At 57.6% G+C, this 19,970-nt stretch overlaps 1 protein-coding gene across 2 annotated transcripts; it reads right to left on the bottom strand.

The window, feature by feature from the left end:
- Positions 1–55: 55 nt before the first annotated feature.
- On the bottom strand, positions 56–19,166 carry ST3GAL4 (ST3 beta-galactoside alpha-2,3-sialyltransferase 4). Of its 2 annotated transcripts, XM_027897831.1 has the most exons (12): positions 19,129–19,166; positions 10,639–10,708; positions 4,406–4,478; positions 3,817–3,898; positions 3,205–3,285; positions 3,001–3,098; positions 2,584–2,644; positions 2,256–2,351; positions 1,974–2,163; positions 1,731–1,874; positions 1,487–1,630; positions 56–1,070 (listed from the first exon to the last, which is right to left on the bottom strand). In XM_027897831.1, the coding sequence occupies exons 3-12, from the start codon at positions 4,419–4,421 to the stop codon at positions 984–986; spliced, it is 999 nt and encodes a 332-aa protein (XP_027753632.1). In that variant the 5' UTR covers positions 4,422–4,478; positions 10,639–10,708; positions 19,129–19,166; the 3' UTR covers positions 56–983. The 2 variants fall into 2 exon arrangements, with proteins under 2 accessions (XP_027753632.1, XP_027753631.1); XM_027897830.1 differs by lacking the exon at positions 19,129–19,166 and having other exon boundaries at positions 3,829–3,898; positions 10,639–10,818.
- Positions 19,167–19,970: the final 804 nt, after the last annotated feature.

The following is a 19,970-nucleotide window of genomic DNA, read 5'->3' as shown; positions in this document are numbered from 1 at the left end:
CCCCACCCCTCGAGTCCCAGGAGTGCCCAGCCCATCCCAGCCTCAGCAGGACCTTTATTGGGTGCCAGCATGAGCCCCAACACCCCCATCCATTGGTTCCCCTGACACCCACGGCCCCACAGGGGACCCTACAGCAGCAGGGAGAAGGCACCGGTCGACCCCTCCATAGGAGGACGTTGGACACCCCCAACATCCACCTCCTGGAGCCGAGCACCCTGCCGGCCCCCCACCCAAGGCCCCTTGTCCCTGACACCAGTGGCACATGGGCCCCAGGTGAAGGCTCCACCATAAATAAGCATTTAAATTAATTAAATTAATCTGCACCCCCAAAGGGCCCCGGCAGACCCCGAGGCCAAGCACCCCTGGGTGCCCCCACCCGGGGGGGCTGCGGGGACGAGCCCCCGCGCCAGCGCTAAGGCACAGGACGGGGCTGCCGAGTAAAAAGGAAATTAAAAAAAAAAGGGGAGGGGGGAAATTAAATATCTGGGAGGGGGTCCAGGGGAGGGAGGAGGCAACGTGGGCCCCCAAAGGCTCCCATTCCCTGTGGGGAGGGTCCCGGGACCCCCAAGATCAGCCCCTTGGCAGGGCCCTCGTCCGAGTGATGAGGGAATTAAGGGAAAGAGAAAGTCCAAGGCAAGGGCTCCTGCCCCGCCTCGCCCCCACAGGCCCGCTGGGAGGGAGGACCCCCCGCCCCTAAAGTCCCCTCCAAGTCCTTGGTAGCTTCAGTGCGTTGGTAGAAAAGGTGCCGGGGGCTCCCTGCGCCCCCCTAGAGCTGCCCCTGCCCCGGGAACCTGCGGCCCAGCGCGGCCCCCGGCCCTGCTGGCTCCGGCCATCCCGGGGCACGGTGACGGCAGTGACCAGGACACTCTGCCCTCGGTGACCAGGACAATCTGCCCTCGGTGACCAGGACGCTCTGCCCTCGCCGTGTCCCCTCACGGCAGGCGCTGTGTCCCCTCGCAGCGGGGATGACGTCCCTGCCGCCCTCAGAAGTAGGTGAGGTTCCTGACCAGTCCCAGCTCCAGCATCCGCTTGATGGCCACGGCCTCGTGCGACACGTTGTGCTCCGACGCCTGCGGGACGGGGAGCGGGGCGTGACACCGGGGAGGAGGGACCACGCGCTTTCCCCCCGCCCCTCCCAGCCCTCCAGCTTGCCCACCTCACCAGTGGGAGTTGAGCCTCCCAAAAAGAGGGACAGGACCCTCCCCACCTGATCCCCCCGGCCATGAGCCCTTCTCCTCACACATAAACACACAGGGATGGATCCAGCTCTCCACGCTTCCAAGGACACAGGGCTACAGGGAGAAGCTGGATGGTGACCATCCAACAGTGGGCTCAACACCCATCGTGAGAGGGGAGCAAGAGGTCCCCATGGGAAGAGGGTCCCACACCACTCAGCATCACAGCACTGCTCTCCCAGGCTGCCATCCCTCATCCCAGGGGAAAAACGGGGGGGAGCATGGACAAAAAATGTGGGGCAGACACTTACAGCCATGGACTTGAGCGTGACCTGTTCATAGTAGTGGATGGTTTGCTTCTTGTTGCCCGAGTCGGGGTAGCCGAAGCCCGCGATGTGCACCAGGTCGCAGAAGTGCAGCGCCAGGGTGATGGCCAGGAGCCCCGTGGTGGGCTTCTGGGGGACAGGGGCAGAGAGCCACGGCCTTCAGGGAGATGCACAGGACAGGCTGTCCCCCCTCAGGGGTGCAGAGGGACCGGCCATCCCCACCCCTTACCTGTTTGACCTTCCGTGGTTGCTTCATGGGGAGGTTGAGCACTTTAGCAGCAGTTACTTCCATGTAGTAAGGGTTGAGGATTCGCACTTGCTCCGGGTTGGCGTCCCAGATCAACGGGGGCTGCTTCCAAAACCCTTTCCGAACCTGCAAGAGGACAGAGATGTCCCCAAGGGTAGGATGGGATGAGGGCTGGGCTCCGGAGCAGTCAGGGAGGGGTCGGACTCGCTTCCCCACCACACTCACCCTCTTCTTGTCGTTGAGGATGGCCTCCATCCACTGGAAGTCCATGGGCTTGAAGGGCACCAGCACCAGCAGCGTGTCGGGGTTGTTCTCCGTCTGGGGGTCGAAGTGGGCTGACTCCGGGTAGAAGAGGCGCATGGTGGTCTTGGAGCCCACGTCCTGCTCATAACCATGGACCGGGGCGTTGTTCAGCCTTGGGTGGGGGGACACGGGGACATCACAGGTGTCAGCCCCCGCTGCGGGTGGCAGTGGGGAGGGAGCGGTGGGACGGGCCCAGGGCCGTACCTGATCACGACGTCGTAGGTGTTGATGGTGTCGCCCATGGAGCTGTTGCGGAGCCGGTGGCCGTTGCCCACCACCGCACACCTCCGGCACTTGAGGCTGCAGAGAGAGCCCCGTCTCAACCACACCTGCTTCAAAACCGGGGTGGTTTTAACCCCCAGTGGGGGTTTAACCCTGCATTGCCCGGTCTCCAAACCTTTCCGCACTCCATCCACCACCCCTGGGTTGCAGAGGTTCATTTTGCCAAACCCCAGGCCCACAACAGATGAATTCCACCCCTCACAAGAAGACGACAAAGACAGAAAAGCCCCTAAACCCACCCCGGTGTTACCTCTGGATGCTCTCGGGCAGGGAGTAGTGGGTGATGGACAGCAAGCGCAGGAGGACATCTTCTGCAAAGCAAGGGCCAGGAGAAGGTGAGGAAGGCAGCTCCTGCCTGGCACAAGGCCTGGGGTGCTGCCCCATCCCTGCCGGATTTCCTCCTGCCGTTAATCCCAGCTCCGGGTGGATAATCCGTGGCTGGGGCTTAGTAAAGCCAGGCCCACCCTAAACCCTTTTAGAGGGCCCACACACACCCAGGGCAAGGAGATACCAGCTGCAGGGTCTAAAAATCAACTTTTTGCGGGGGGGTGAACAGTCCCCAAAAAGCAACCTGCAGCAGTCTGTCAGAGGGAAGCTGAAACCTTGGGGAGCAGCAGCAGGACAGACAGACAGACAGACAGACCCCCAGAGCACTGCCAGCACTCACCACTTCCCTTGGTGCCATAGGGCAGCTCATAGAGCGACGGCGTCTTCACCCAAAAATAGTCCTTCAGCTGCAGGAAGAGCGGGTGGTCTCTCGTGTAGCTGCCGAGGAGCAAAGGGTCGGTGAGACGGGGATGGGGGGGTGGCACAGGGAGGGGGGTCCTGGCTCTGCATCCCCCCACTCCCTCCTCCCAGCCCCAAGACTCACTTCCCGATGAGCTGCGCTGCTTTCTTTTCCACCTCCCCAAGGGGACACGTCGTCTTGTTTTCTTGGACGGGGAAATAAAAGCTGTAAGGGAAGGGGTTAATTAAATCAAATGATGTCTGCTCCTCTGCACCCCCCTCCTGGCAGAGGGGGTTCCAGCACCCCACGGTGGGATTCAGGCCATGCCAGAGATATTTCCAGCCGGATTTAAGGCCAGCACTGCCTTGGATGTTTATCTGCTGGGCTTGCAGCCTTGCATCGGAAGAGGTCTCTCTTGCCCTGCTCATGGGCCTCACGCTCTCTGCTTTCCCCATCTCCATCAGCATCACTGGCACTGGGAGGAGAGCAGGGTTTTCCCATCCTCCCGGGCTCAGGCAAACACCAGCATTCACCAAAAACCCCGCAGAGCCCGACCACCACCACACACCGAGGGGGAACCTCGTATCGTGCCCCCCTTCCCTGGCAGCAGCCGAGGATGCTGCCGCCTCCCCGCTCCCCCCGGCTCCAGCCAGAACATGCTCCCACATCCCCGTGCAGGACGGGTGGGAGGATGCCACCTCCTGGGAGTGAAGGAAAGGGCAGCAGGTCCTTTAAACTTGAACGAAAGGCACTCACAGCTGTGTGTACCTGTCTTCCCGGTAGATCGAGTACCAAACCATCACCAGAAACAGCGCCAGCACCCCGAGTATCTTCCCTCCTGCGTGCCCAGAGGGGAGGGGGAGAGAAAAAACACCATCAACCCGGTACCCTAGGATTTGGATGATGGGATGTGGGGTCCCCTCAGCCCTCTGGGGATGTCCTGGTAGATCCAGGCTGGCAGAGCTTTGATGGGGAGAGGCCAGGGTTTAATTGACACCGTGCTCCCAAGAGCAGCAGTTGTGAGACAGAGCCAGGTGGTTTTGTCCCAGTTCCAAAAGCCACCACGACGTTTGTGTTTCCACCTTCTGTCAAAGGCCAGGCAAACATCCGTCTTTCTGGGTGCCTCCACCCCATTTTTATACCACAAAGTTCCAGGTGCCTGAGCCCAGAGGTTCAAGGAGCCCAAAACCACCCTCCCTGCCAGGACTTTGCCTGTGATACCTCGGCACTCCATCACCCAGCTGGAGCTGCAGCCAAGCAGCATCCAACCCCCAAAAGCCAGATTTCCACATGCAAATCCCCCAGTCCCCCCCTCCCTGCTTGGACAGAGGGAGATGGGACTCACGAGACTTGTTGATCATTTTTATGAGCAGGAAAGGGATCAGGCGAGGGCCGGAGCTCTCATCGTGGCTGGTCACCTGCAGTGGGAAACAGGGGATGGCACTGGATGAGGGTAAACCCCACAGGAGCTGCCCCAAAACCCCATCCAAGAGGCATCACCCCCTGCCTGCCCATCTGTGATGGTGCGAGGCTTCCCCAAGGGATTTACTTATTTAAATCCACATTTCTGTGCTGCCAAAGGGTTGCTTTGTAGAGTTTATCAAAGCCAGGCAAGCCCCCAAGCTTCCTGAGGAGCTTCAGCCCTACAGGGTAAGGGCAAAGTAAAAAAAAAAAAAAGTAATTAAAGAGAAAAAGTGAGCCCTCAGCGGGGTTTCAACCACGAAGTCCCAGGGGTGGTGATTTTAAGCCCAGCTGAAGCATCCACCTGGCACCAGCAGCCACAACACCCAATGTGCCACCGCCGCCACCGAGCCAGGCAGAAAGGGCAGGAGCAGCCGAGGGGGTCAAACCAAAGAGCATCACGAACTCCAGGAAGCTCCAACGCCTTCAGTTCCTCCATCCCGGCCCGGGGAAGGGGGTGCCCCGAGCTCAGTCCCCGCGCAAACACCGGCGGGGGAAGCGGCGCGACTCTCGTCCTCCTCCGAAACCTCCCGCTCCTGGAACAGGGAGCAGAGAGCCCCGATCGGAGCCATCCCGGGATCGGCCCAGCCTGTCCCACCAGCACACGGCAAGGATGGGAAATGAACTTACCAGCTGGGAGAAGCTTTGGGGTGCACAGGAGGCTTTGCTCCCGGGAGGGACTCCTGCTCTAAGCCTGGCTCAGAGATGGGCTTGGCTTTGCCACCCCCGTAACTGAGCTCCTCCCCGCTCCAGGAGCTGTCTCGGGGTGGGAGAGGAAGGAGCGCTAAATGCCAGCCTAGGGCAAGGAGCACACCCGGGCTGGCAATCGGTGTCTCTCCATCAAAGTCTCGAGGGATTAGTCACCTGGGGAGGGGGGGCACCCACCTCACACCCCTGCCTGCCTAACGAAGCACCGCTAATGAACCCGGCACCTGCCACCTGCCCGGCAGGGCCACGGCCTCACCCAGCCAAGAGCGAGTCAAGAGCAGCAGCTCTGGGGGCAAAAATATCCAGAATTAGAAGAAATGAGACCCAAGAGAATCCCACAAGAGTCAGGCTCTTCCCTTCCTTGTCACGGGTTCCTCAAGTTAAAAGGGCAGGAGGGCAATTAATTAAAAAGGGCAGAAAGGGCAATTAAAAGGGAATTTAGGGCAATTAAACTGTGCTAGAAGCAGTGGGATGGGACATAAGGCAAAGAAAACTGTCCATTTGACAGCAGAGGGATGAGGACAGAGACAGGGACTGCTGAGGTGGTCCCCTGGGAAAGCATCTGTCTCTCCTGAAATGCTTCTCCTTCGTAAAACATGGATAATCGTGCCCACCATCACCTGGAGGCTCCAGAAAGGGGAAGCAAACCCCCCCTCATCCTCAATTTACAGCCCAGCTCTCATCCTGCATCCGTATTTCTGGCTCAACAAGCCTGTCCTGCCTGGAAAGATGAAACCCACCGCTGGATATTCAAGGAGCACATAGGGAGGAGGAGTTGGGGGGTCTCACCCCTTTACACGTTACAATTGCTTGGGAAAAATAAAATTAGGGGTAAGTGAAAAGCAGCTTGTGCTTCCTGGGGCTTTTTGTTCTACGCAAAACTGGCCACGAAAGCCCCGAGGGGAAATCCACCACCACAGCTGGAGGCTGAGGATGCTCCTGGGGGGCCTGAGCACTCCTCTTCACCCAGGGCTGATATGCTGCTGGGCATCAGGACCCAAATTTAGCACCAAATTCACCCCCCCCCGCTCCCTCCTTGGGTGCCAAAACACCCCACCGAGCCCGCTTCACCCCTCCCACCGGGAAAATCCGCCCTGCCCACAGTGTTTGCCTTTACATACCAGCTTTTTTTTTTTTTACTTTTTTGTTTTGTTGTTTTTGAAGGCTTTATGATCTTTTCCCAGGCTTGTACGCACAAGCTGGGCCCGATGCAAAATTTATCTAAGGCAAACATGGCTAATAATCCCTGGGGAGAAGGAGCACTGTTTGGTGAAGCGTTCAGGGAATGCGGAGCAAAACAGAGCACACCCAGCTGCCCCCACGCCTGTGGTGCCTCTGGAATGAGCTCAAGCTCAGCCCTACCAGATCCACAGCCCAAATCAGAGCAGCTGCCAACAGGGGGAAGGTCTCAACACCCCGAGCCGGCGCTCTGGCTCCTCGTAGGGCTGCGGGGGGCAGCGATGCCGAAGGGTCCTGCTGGTCCCCACGGCATTCCCGCTCCTGCAGTGTCCTCAGACCCCACAGCATCCCTGTCCCATCTCAGCATCCTCAGAGCTCCCCATGGCAACCCTGGTCTTACAGCATCCTCAGAGCCCTCTTACTGCAACCCCAGTCCCGCAATATCCCTGGTCCCATCACAGCATCCTCAGAGCCCCTGCACCATCCTTGTCCCATCACAGGGCCCTCAGAACCCCCCCAGCTTCTGCCAAGTCCCCCAATAGACACCTCTCATCACAGCATCCTCCCTAGATCCCCCACCACAGCATCCCAATCCAGCAGGGAGAGACTCCGTGCTCGTCCCTCTCACGGGTGGGATCCCCCACGGCTCCCCCGGGGTCGGTCCAGGGCATCACCTGCCCCACCAAGCCCCGGAGCTGAGGGGAAAGTCCCGGCTGGATTCAGCTCCTCACACCTGGGAGAAGCGACTGGAAAAGCCCCTCTTTGATGTCGGCACCCCCACAGCTCCTGGGCTGGGGCTTATCGCTGCACAAAGGACTCAAAAGCCCCACTGCCCTTCCCCCCTTCCCCACCCTGTGTTCCAGGAAAGCCCCATCCCGGGATGCTGCAGAGGCAGCTCAAACCTCATGGAGTTTCCCTGTCTCCCTCCGACCTAAGAGAGGGATTTTGCCCGGCAATTTTTTACCAGGCGCCCTGGGAGATGCCAGCAACACCCCGAGGGGCTGACCCTCCTGCTGGGGGAGGACCTCATCCCTGCATTTCCATCCATCCATCCCTCCATCCATCCCTCCATCCCTCCATCCATCCCTCCATCCATCCATCCATCCCTCCATCCATCCATCCCTCCATCCATCCATCCATCCATCCCTCCATCCATCCATCCATCCATCCATCCATCCATCCATCCATCCATCCATCCGTCAACCTCAACAGCTCCAGCAATTCCACATTTAAGTCATGCCAATCCACAGAGTGGCAGCAGGCACTGGCCAAGCTGCTCCCAGGCAAAATAAAAAGGGAATTTAAAGCCGTGGAACAAGCTCAAAGGTGGGGGGTGGCTATAAATCCCCCAGTCCATCCTGACATGGATGGATGGTGATCCCAGGCACCTACTGCCATCCCAGGAAAGCATCGTGGACCAGCAGGCCATGCAGCAAAAGCTCTTAGTACTTTTATGTTTCCATGGTAACCTCTGGATTAGGAAAAAGCGTGACACGAGGCAAGGACACCTCTCCTGTGCTCCCACCATCCCATCCCACGTGTCCATGGGACACAGAGCCACCCACTGCCTGGTCCAGCTTCCCTGGGCAAGAAGGATGCTCAGTGGAGAACAAGCATCTCCAACAGTTTATCCCCCAAAAACATGCATTTATTTATAACTGGAGGAGTGTTGGATTGTGCCCGAGGAAGGGATGCACCAGCAGTACCTGGGCATTCACTCTCAGCAGTGGGAACCACTGGGAGGGAGACAGACAGACAGACAGCCAGGACAGCACAGACCCCTCCGACCCCAGGCAGCCCATCTCCCCCGAGCTTCCCAGGCACATGGAGCCTTCAGGAACCAGCAGGGCAGATCCTACATTCCACTGGGGACAACAACCAGGATCGACCCCCAGGGAAGCAGTTTACAGCCCCGGGATCTTCCAAGCCCCCCTCCCACGGGATCTCTGCCCGTGGTAGGGCTGGGATTGCCGGAGGAGCCCCGGCAGATGCCGACGTGCCCCCCACGCAGCGCGGCCCTGCCCCGGCACAGCCACCGCGTGCCAGAGCCTGAGCACGACCTGGGAGGCGGCCCGGGGCGATCCTGCAGGGAAGGAAAGGATCCAGCCAACTCCAGGCACTGCCTGCGCTTGGCAGATCATCAAAGGCACCCAAATCCCCAGCCTGGCATCCCAAACCTTCCTCACCCAGGCTGCTGCGAGCTCCAGGTGCTCGGGGAATTGTTTTTTCCAAGCTGGGAAGAAAACTGAGATCCACAGCGGGGAGAAAAATCCTTGTGGGATTACAAGAACCGCCGTCACAAGCCCAGAAGGCAGCAGGGTCTGGATTTGAGCCCCCTCCAAGGGATGCTGCATGGGATGGGGATTCCGGGGGGGATGGAAACAGGGATACCGAAAGGGGACCAGGGATGCTTGGAGAGGACAAAGGATGCCAAAACCAGCAGGGCAGAACAATGGTAAGAGCAGGAGCTGCAAATGCAGCGGGCTGGGGGGAAGCAGAGGATCGTGAGGACGCAGCACTGCAAAAATCAATCCCGCTGGACACCAGGCACAGCCCCACGGAGGGCACGGAGCCAGCCCACCCCGTGCACTGATACCCACATTTATCCTATTTTAAGAGCCCTGCGAGTCACTTCAAAGGAATCTTAATTGCCCTCTTCACGGAGAGGCAGCGCCGTTTCCTAAGTCCGTGGTATCCCAGGCACACAGTAACCCAGCCAGAGATTGACGATAGGGGAGAACAGTCCCTCGTTGGCATGTGAGCCTTAACAAAACATTCACCCGTGACCAGGCTGCGAGTTTGAAACTGGCAACAGCGAGTCAGCTCAGGTACAATGAGTCCTTCCATGGTGGTGGGTCCCCAGGATAAATCTGGGCTGCTTCTGCCTTCCCACGGCACTGCTGGTTTTAATGTGCTCCAGAGCCAAAACCCGATTCAGGCCAGCACTGCCTCCACCCTCTCCTCTCCCCTTATTTTTTTTTTAATCATTGCAGCAGAAAAAACAGAGGGTGGGACCCAAGTGCCTTCCTACAGCCCCGAAATGCTGACTGTGTGGGTACACCTGAGCATCCCAGGGCTCTGGGGTAACCCCAGGCCATCACGGAGCTACAGGGCTCCACCTCGGGGAGTTCAGTACAGTGTTACAGGTTATATATCATTATTTATATTATATAGGTTTACTACTTAAAAAGCTAAAATAAAGACCCTTTCCTGCTGGATGCAGGTTGCTGCACTCCAGAGGTTACGGCCGAGCGGTTGGAAGTGAGCAGGGGAACAACCCCCTGCTAAGGAGATGAGCGTGGACACCTGGCAGAGATGATGGAACCTCATCCCTGAGCCCCCACCACTGACCCAGCCACCCCCTCCTCCCACCTGCCCCGCCCTGTCCCCATCTGCTGCCACCGTCACCTCGGTGCTGTGTTTACTCTCCGGTATCTCCATCCTCAGGGTTCAGGCAGGGTTGCAGGTGGCAATGGGGAGAGTGGCTTTGGCAACGCAGCTTTGAACCCCACCTTATGGGCTGAATCCTCCCCAAAAAGTGGCAGAAAGGGGGGAGGCAGCGAGCTGGGGATGCAGGCAGGGTGCAAGCAGCCTCTCCCTGCTCCCCCAGGTGCAGCAGGCAGAGCATCCAACAGGGAGCACTCACTCCCTCACAGTCCTGGGAGGTAAAAACTAAACCGTGGAGATGCTCCAGCCCATCCCCAACCCAAACTCAAGCAAAGCCCAACCCAAATCCAGCTCACCAGGGAAAAGGGGTGGGTTCTCAAGCCCCAGGGCTGAGTTATCCTGTGGTCTGCTCCCATCCCTAGTGGGATTTGACTTTTGACTCCAGGAGTCCCCTTCTGGGGACTCAGAAGCCGCCTGCAGTCACCACCCTCTTTGTAAGGCTCACTCGGCACCTTAACCCCCCATCTGTGGTTTCCCCTCTGCTTCCTGTTTTGTACTAAATCTGGAGGAGCAGAACCCCCAGAGCAACCCCACGGGTCAAGCTCAAGCCTGTCAGCCCCGAATCCCCTGGGGATCTTCTCTGCTCCTTTCTCCCGTGTTAATGGCCATGGAGAAAGACTCCAGAAAAGAACTCTCTCCATCACCTTGCACCCCGTGTTAACCCACACTGGGAGGAGGATTCCTGTTTCGGGGAGACCTTTTCCTGCATCCCCAGCAGTGGGAGAGGCTGCAGCTGGTCCCGTCAGGGCAGGGATAAACCGGCAGCAGGTCACGGCTACTTACGGTCCGTCCTCTTGGTCCAGGCGGAGCAGGCAGGAGCTGGGCGGGATCTACGGGGCCGTCCTCTCTTCCCCTAGGAAAGGGAAAAGGGAGAACATCCTCAGGGCTACGGCCACCCACACTGGCAGCCCACAGGGGACGCTTCGCTTCGCAGCCATCCAGCTTCGGAGGATCCACGGATCCTTCTGGATCCCCAGCCAGGGCAGCTCAGAGCACCGACGGGGAGCCAGGCCTAGAGGAGCAGGAGCAGGGCCTTGAGGAGCCACCACCGTCACAGAGGAGTCTGAGCTCTCCAAAAAGCCACCCACCTCCCACCCACCTCCGCAGGCACCGGCAGCACCAGGGCTGGGCTTGCCGGCGGCTCTTAAGGAGGAGGCGGGGCAGAGCAGAGCCGAGCAGAGCACAGACCTCGCCGCAGCTTCCCCCAGCACCTCCTGGCCTTTCCCACCGAGATCCCCCTCCCTGACTCACTCAGGCTTTTAGGAAGGGCCCAGGAGATGGAGTGATGCCCTTTCCCAGAGAAAGGGGAATGCAGCCCCGCTCTGCAGCTCTCCTGCCTTCCCACGTGGAGAACTGTGCTTAATCCCACTTCTCCACCATCTTCTCCCCAAAAACTTTCCAAACTGCACATCCTCACCGTCCTCCTCACGATCTGAGGAAGGAAAAGCCCCGCTGAGAAGCTGCCACGCACAGAAACCCTCCTGCCACGGTGCTGCTCAGAGAAAGCCTCTCTGCAGGGGCAGCCAATCTACATCCCAAGTAACTATCCCAGATACCGAGGGGCAAGGTGGGCTGAGGAGGAAAATGAGCCATCCACGTGGAGGGAGCAGGATAATGAGCCAGCCAGGTGGCACAAGCCCCCTGCTATCCCAGTTAGTCTCTGGGATGAACCACACAAGGAAGAACATCAATCCTGTTCAGTGCAAAAAGCCAGTGATCGAGGTGAGGACGACAAGGCTCACTCCCAGCTGCTCCTTGAGCCCTGGCAGGGAAGGAGCTTCCAAGGGGAAGCTCAGAAGGGCTGGAGGTTTCCTTACCTCTCTTCATCTCCTCCAGCTAGGAGAAGCAGAGATGAGAGGTGCAAGCCTTCCCCACAGCATGCTTTGCTCCCAATATCCCACTAAAATAACATCCCATGCACGAGATGGGGAAGGAAAACACCCAGCATCCTGAGCTGGTTTCTTCTGGATACTCCTCTGCAGGGACCAGGCTTTCTGTACCTGTCCCAGGATGACAAGATGGCTCCATCCTGGCATCACCCATTCCCTCTCCACCCAAAGAGCATCTGCTTCCTCCTTCCATCATCCTTTGCCTTGGGGAGCGATTAACCCAGAGGGCTCAGGACAATCAGCAGCCAAACCAGCTGCACTCGGGGTCACAGAATTCACCTTCCGGCACCAGAGTCAGCCCTGAATCCACCGGAGCATCCGACATCGCTGCCAACAAGGAGCCTTTTGATTCAGAGCCACGAACTGCAGGATCCACTAACGAGGTTAAACCCTCCCCGGGGAGCTCCTGCTAAAGCACTTCATGGTGCAGCATCAGCCCCGTGTGGAGGAGGATGAGGATGCTCGGAGCTGCCTGGGGGTGGGTAAGGGGATCCCAGGAGGATCCTGCAGCCCCAGGGGAGCAGGAGACTGTGGTACCTTAAAGCACATCGGCCCGGCCGGGACGATCTGAGCTCTTGCCCCAAGCTGGTCTTTCCAGCTTGACTGGAAGAGCCAGGAGCTGGATCGCTGCTGGTCTTCCTGGGATTGTTTTCCAGCTTCCCAGGCAGTCTCCCCGCCATTGGCCGATGCAATCGGCCGTTCCCAGCCCAAGGTCCAGAAAAATCCCATCACGGATCCGGCATCCGACAGGTCAGGAACCGCTGTCGCCACCACTTGCCGCGGGCGGCTCAACCCATCCGGCAGCTGATGCCAGCAGGAAATGAATGTCCCAGAGCCCTTGAGAAACCCTAAACAAGCGGGATTTTGCTCCCTCCCCTCTCCAGGTATGCTGTCGGCCTCAATTTCCCCTCCTGCCTATCAGTTTAATCACTTAAATGATGATTCTCAAACTTGAGGGGGGAAAGGGCACCTTGTGCCCGCTCCCTGACATCCCCCTCTGGGATGCTCGTGGCTTTGGGCAAAAGAAAACGAAAACATCCCTTCCCCTGTCAAAGACTAAAGACAGCCAGGAATTTTGAGGGGCTCAGCCCTGGTGTAGGAGCATCCCTGTGGGGAGACAGGTATTCCCCAGGCAGGAGGGGACACAAGCAGGGCAGGGATGAGCCACCAAATCCCTCCAGTCATCCTCCCCCTCGAGGACCAAACCCCTGGGAGCTGTTAAAATAGAGGAGGGGGAGATGGAGATGGAGTCTGTCCCCCTTCCACCCGCCAGACCTGGAGCGAGGCTGCCGTCCGTCCGTCCGTCCATCGGAGCTCCATTGCCGGCGCCAACCTCCCTCGGTTAAAATTACCTCCCGAGGGGGGAGAGAGCAAAAGCTGGGCTGGGAGGGGAATAAAAGCCAGGTGAGCTCATCCTCCTCCAGAGAAAACGTCTCCACTTGGCATGAGAGAGGTGTTTCCAAGCCCGGCACATCCCTCACGTCACCTCGATCGCTATTGCCCCGGGACGAGCAGCTTATTCATTCAGCAAGCATTTAGTGGGAGATAATCCAGCTGCTTCCCAACCACCCTTTGGCCGAGCCAAAGGTGTAATTCCAGTGTGGGATGCGATTTTTGGGAAGAGGTTTCCCTAATGGTCATCCCAGCGGATGCTCCCTGGCCAGGAGAGAACGGAAGAGCCGCCACCAGCAGAACCTCCACCTCAATTGTAGTTTTTCAATTCTATTAAGAATTTACTGAATTTATTAAACTATTTCATTAAAAATAAATTAATTTTATAAACCTATATTCTATCAAATCGCTGGGAATGGGAAGAAAAGCAAAGCAAAGCTGCCCAGCCAAGCCGGATTATCCAACGCAGCGACCGGCCTAAAAATAAACCACTGCTATTTAAGGATGAGCCTCCCACAATAGCCCCTTCCCCCCCAAAAAAAAATAGATAAAAGGAAAAAATAGATGTTTCCAAGCTGGGGTGTTGAGCATCACCCACTAGACCAAAAAAAAAAAAAAAAAGCCTATTTTGGGTTTATTTCCTAGCAAAAGTCTGTGCTTCCAAGAAAACAGCATCAGCAGGCTTAAAGCCACTGATTTCCAGACACCCCATGCAAATAAATAATTACGATTTAAAGCTGCGTTTGCATAATACAGATAATCTGTCGATTTAACTTGTAAATGCAGGGGGAATTAAGCAGCGACGTTGTTAATTAGGCAGCAAAGGGGCCTGGGAAGCCCCAGCTCCACGATGGATGCTGACGGACCACGAGGATGCTGAAGAAGCTGAACATGCCGGGGGGTGCAGGGCTTTGGCTGCAGGACCAGGTGTTGGGGCAGGTGCCGTGGTGTGACCACCAAAACCTTGTGTGTCATCCAGATTTTAACTGAACAATCCCCCCCAGCTCCTCCAGCCCTTCAGCAGGAGCTGCCCGTCCCTTCCCGCCCTCGAGGGCTGCCATCACCCCCCTCCCAGAAAAAAGGCAGTGGGAAAAGAGCCCGGGGTAAGATTTCTGAGGACAAATCACGTTTGGCTGCATAAAGAGCCGGCTCTGACAGCTGGGCTCTCGACTCCCCCACCCCAAGGACTGGACCCCACCCGGGAGCAAAACCTGTTGAGCCCGAATGTGCCTGAACAGACAGTTCTTTGTGATTTTTTTTTTTTTTCCTTCTCTTTTTCGGTTTGGAAGCGGCTCTGGTGATCGCACAGGGATGGGCCCGAGGACTTCCCGGCCCTTGGCACCGCTCCTGACGCCTTGTTCACAGGCACCACCACGTTTAACCCCTACAGCCCTTCTCTCCCTTTCATTTCTGGCACCATCCCCCCTCCCACACCCTGGTCCTGTTCAGTCCTGCATCCCCCCAGTCCACCTGCACCCCTTCTCTCTGCATTTTTCTCCCTTATTTCTCACTTTCTACCTCATTTTTTCTCTCGATGCTTCAGAACTCTCCTCCATTCCCAACCCAGAAGGGTCTGATCCATCCTCGTGCCGTAAAATCCCACCCCATAAACCCCATGCCAGAGGGTTGGATGAGCCCAACAGCCATGGAGCTGCCAGGATGGGGGTTTAATCCCCATCCAGAGGTGCTTCATGATCCCCTGTGGGAATGCTGGGCTGGCAGTGCGCACACAGCATCAGCAAAGCCCCGGAGCAGCGTTCAAGCCTCCTCAACTCTCGCTCAGCACCCTCCTGTCTCAGTTTCCCCCCCTTCTGGAGCTCAGGGAAGCTCTGCCCCATTGGCAATGCAGGCAGGGGGTGCAGAGGGACCCTGAACTCTCAACCAGCTCACGTATCTGTATTTTAAAAGAAATTCAAAAACCACCCGATGTCGCAAGAGGCTCAAACCCTGCCGGGGGATCCACCCCAGGGCTCCTGGGGCAAGGCCAGGGGGCGAGTCCCAACTTCCCGCTGGCATCGGCCTCTGGGCAAAACATTAAGGCTGGGCTGACTCAGCCTGGCCAGATATCGGGATGTTGAATCCAGCCGGGAAAACTTGGTCGGGCTGGGGGAGACATTTTGCAACGGGGAAGAGCCGGAGCAGGAACAGCATCTGGAAGCGATTGGAGGGGGGGAGCCTCTCCCAGGCACAGCAGGGAATTCCAACGGCGTGAGCTCAGGTTAAAGCCTCCTTCACAGACCCGGGATTAAAGAGGAGAACCAAACTTCTGCACCCCGATAGACTTTTAAACCTGCAAATAATGAAGGGAGGGGAGCCAGCTCCCTGCTCGGTCCTACATGGACTTGGCTTTGTGATTTCGGATCATTCTGATTTACAATTAAAAAAAACCAAAAACCAACTAAATTCCAAAAAGAAGGAGAAGTCTCTCCGTGGATTTGTGGATCTAATTTCAGGTGTCGTGTCCAGAGTCCTCCTTAGGCGCTGCCTCGTTTCAAATGATGCACTCCTGCACATCCCATCCTCTGGGTCTCCCGTATCCCACCTCCGAGCATCCCTCACCGGCACAGGTTGCATCCCACGATGGTCCTGGCGTGGCAGCAAACCCAGGAGCATCCCAGCATCCTTGGGATGGCATGGAAAAGCTGATGGAGGATGCCAGCCTAGCTTGGGCAGAGTGGCTCTCCACAAGGAACCTCCTCCAGTGATCCCTGAGCCGAGGGACACGGAGCAGCAGCACCCACGGGTGGTCCAACCCCCCTTCACTGGACGTTCCAGTCGAGCAACCTGCAGCAGGGCCAGATCCACATGGGATAGGTGGAATCCAGCCCTGCTGTGCCCCACCTCACTCCCCCAGATCGCTGCCCCGACCCCCCCCACACTGAACACCCCAAGGCAGGCACTCACCCGCGTCCTGCCCGACTCCAGCGCTCCCACCCACCTTCCTGGCGGTGCTGCCATCACCATCCCACGCCGATCCGCGCCCCGGCGCAGCCGGGCCAGCCGGGAGCAGCGTCCTCTGGCACTGCCAGCGCTGCAGCCCAGAGGTCTCCGGCAGGCAAAGCACATCCTGGAGAGCAGCCGCAGCCTGCGCCAGCCCGAAACCACCGCGAGCATCCGCCAGTCCCAAGGAAAACCAGGAGGGAGGGTGGCTCCTTCGGTTTTTCCGTTCCCCGACAGCCAAATCCCTTTCTCCTTCCTCCAAGGACGCTTTCCAGCCTAACCCCGGTCACATGCAAGGGGTCAGCAGCTGGAAAGGCAAGACATTAGCAAATACTGGGGGCTTTTCCTCTTCCCTTCCAAGAAAATTCCAAGGGTTTTCCTAGAAAAAGCTCGATAAACACCAGGATCACCACCGGAGGAGGGAGAAGTGTGAAGGGAAAGCGAGGGGAACTTAAGAAACACCGAAAAAGAGAACCAGAAGTTGCAACGAGCAGCGTGAAAGTATCAAATCATTTCCTTTCCTCACTGCAAAGCCAAAACTGCTCGTGCAACTGTTCCTGGCAGCAGCGTAGGAGGGGGGTCCCAGCCTGGGATGGGGAGAGCAGGATGGGGGTCCAGAGGGATCCAGGTGAATCCAGGACACCAACTTCTGCAGGAGAGGGACCACATCCCTGCTCCTCACACAGTCCTCAGGCTACACCCAGAGCAAACAACCAAAAGGGGGAAAATAACATAAAATAAATCTTTTTTTCTTTTTTTTCTTTTTTTTTTTCAAAGCCAAATAGGGAAAGTTGTGGAGAAACAGACTCCATGCTGCCAGCCTGAATCAGCTCTGGAATATTCAAAGCTAAAGCAATGGGGCCATCACTTTATCCAAGAGAATAAGCAATAGAATACATGGGATTTAGAGATATTGCCAAATAATTAATTAGCAGGATTCAACCTGAGAGTTGCTGCCAGCCGAAAACTCCTGGAAACAGGCATGGGGAGGGCCCTGGTCTCAGCATTCCCACGTCCTGCAGCCTGGCATCCACCTCTGATGTTGGTTGCAAGGATGGGGATGACACAAGATATAAAAGTACAGGCTTTGGAGATGTCAGTATGTCTGCTCCGGAGTTTAAAATGGTTTTAAAGGGATGTTTTCACTCCAGGGGTGGGTTTCCCCTCCCCAGAGCTGGGGAGCAGGAGGATGCTCCGATCCCAGCTCTGGAAAGCACCCTCTGGAAGTTACCCTACATGGCAGATCCCCATGGTGGACATCCCTCAAAATCAGTGTACACAGACAGTTCCTCGTCTTATATTTACATTTGCAAAGGCCTTATTCCTGTGTGGAATTCAGTGCCTTGCTGGAGCAGCTGCTATTAACTCCCTGCCCGGAGCTGGAGGAGCGAGCAACCCTCTAATGATGCAGATAATTAAGGACAGGGATTAGGGAGAGCCCAGCAACTTGTGTGGATGCCATCCTTGAACGTGAGGAGTTCATTAGAGGCTGGACACATTGTTAGGAGCCAGGGTAGGAAGAGGAGACTCCAGCCCATCAGTTCTATCACCGATCCGGGGTTCTGCCCTGCCTGGGGTGTCCATCCCATGGAAAGCCTCGGCAGAAGCAGCTGGCAAAGCCTGGGCAATCCCTCTTCTCCACCACCTGGCAGAGAAGACAGGGAAATTCAGCAGAGCTTCCCCAAAAGCTTCACCACAAGACTTGAATTAGCTCATCTCACCAAGAGCCAGGGATCGGAGTCGCCGGGCACCAACCCACCAGGCATCGCCCTCCCATCCCGGTGGGAGAGACACATCCCATGCCCGGTGTCTGAGCTGAGGAGCACAAAAAGCCCCTGGAAGAAGGTTTTTCCTTTGTTCTCTGCTCCCCAGAACAATAAAACCCCACCGGCTCACCCTGCAAAGACCTGACATGGAAAGCTCAACTGGTCCTTTTCCTGCTGTCTCAGGACAAGCATCCTCCTCTCTCCCTGGGAACAAGCCTGTCCTGTGGGAGAACAGGGCTCTAGGCACACATGATGGGTTGGGATAGGATTTATCCTGCACCAACATGCCCAGAGCCCGCTCCCAGCAGCTCTGTCCACACCAGGATCGGGGCGGGGGGATCAGCAGGGACCCCTCCTACCCCTTTGGGATCACCAGGCTACCAGAGCTCATCCATCAGCCCGGCAAGAGATGCTCAAGGATGGGGAAAAAAAAGACTCAGACCACTTAATAAATCCTCCTCAGCCCGTTGTTCCGCGGAGAGAGAGACGCGTCCTGAGCCGTACACGGGGCACGTCCTCCCCTCCCAGGGCCTCCGGGAGGATTTTCCCTTCCTTACCCCGCTTCCCGGGCATTCCCACCACACAGACTCGCCGAAACGAGCCCCCCTGGCGCTCTGGGGAGATGCCAGACCCTCTCTTCCCAGCGCTCTCAGGGTGGGATCGCCTTCCCCGGGAGCGGCCGCAGGCAGGAGCGGTGCCGAAGGCCGTTTTTTCCCGGCGAGACGAAGGGTTTTTGTTTTGCCGGGAACGGGGCGGCAGCAGATGGAAGGGCACTGGGAGAACGGGGGTTTTCCTCTCGCCGCTGCCCACGCTCGCTTCAGGCACTGATTAAGTGCCTTAATTAGAAAAATCACCATAATAATTATTAGAAAACCCCAAGACACAGAAATAAAGCCATTCGGTCCCTTTCCGACGTGCCGCGCTCGCCGGGACAGCGATGCCAAGGTTTGGGATGCCCCGGTGGGGTCTGAGCTGGGGTTAGCGGGGGTCCCCCCCGACCTGAACCCCCCATACCAGCCCTGCCCGGGCGCTGCCGAGCGGGCAGCGCTCCCTGCCCTGCCCTGCGCCCTCCCAGCGTGGGGTCCCCCCCACCCCAACCCCTCCAGCCCTCCCAAAAACCACTCGGGTTTTGCTTCCCCCCTTCCTTTTTTTTTTTTTTTTTTTGCTCAGCACCCCGCGACTCGCAAACACGCTTTGGAGACGCGGCCCCGAGGGGGCCGGGGGGACACGAGGGGACTCGGGGGGACGCGGGGGGTCACGGAGAGACCCCCGGCCTGCGGACTCACCATGGGGCGGCGCGGGGGGGTCGGTGCGGCGGGAGGATGCGGGGGGTGGGTGCGGGATGCGGGGCTGGCCCGGAGGGGCGGGCGGGGGGCGGACACGCTTGCGCACAGAGCGGGATGGGCGGCGGAGGGAGGAGGAGGAGGAGGAAGGAGGGAGGGAAGAGCATCCCGGGAGCTGCAGGCGCCCGGTCCCCGCATCCTGGGCACGGGAGAGGTGGGGGAGGACAACCACCCCTTCCCCTTGCCCTGCGGACCCCCAAAAGTCATAGCGCTGGGGGCAGCCCCTTCCCCACGTAACTCCCCGAAATGCCCCAGAATTGGCTCACAGCAAATTTTTAGGGGCGGGCAAAGCTTTTCCCACCAGGTCACTGAGTCAGGGGTTTGCATCGTCTCCCCATTGAACCCCCATAAGAAGATGCTCAAAACCATCCTGAGACGACACACGGAGGATCTGGGGTTGGTTTTGCTTAAAATCATCGACCCATATTAAGTTTTTTTTCTTTTTCTTGCAAATAAATTAAGCCTCACTGCAGGAATGCCCCATATCCAGCCACCTCTTTCTCCCACGGGATTCCATTTCCATCCCATCCCACAATACACAAAATCAGCAGTCAGCCCTTTGAGCTTTGTTATTATCATCAAGATTTTTTTATTTCTACAGTCCCAAAACAGTTTCTCCTGCGCTGGGTCAGTTTTGCCAACCCCTGAGACAACATTAAGGCTGATGTTTAAATGGAAAATAATGTCAAATATTGGTGCTGGAGGAGGCACCAATAAGGCAGCAAAGTTTATTCTTTTTCTAGCAAGAGTCAGTGGGAACCTGGAGGGCACCACCAGCTGAAGAC

The sequence above is a fragment of the Empidonax traillii genome, unplaced genomic scaffold, assembly GCF_003031625.1.
Source record: "Empidonax traillii isolate 1590-97213 ecotype Southwest subspecies unplaced genomic scaffold, ASM303162v1 scaffold561:size787514, whole genome shotgun sequence".
Taxonomy (NCBI): domain Eukaryota; kingdom Metazoa; phylum Chordata; class Aves; order Passeriformes; family Tyrannidae; genus Empidonax; species Empidonax traillii.
This window is presented reverse-complemented; position numbering and strand designations above follow the sequence as displayed.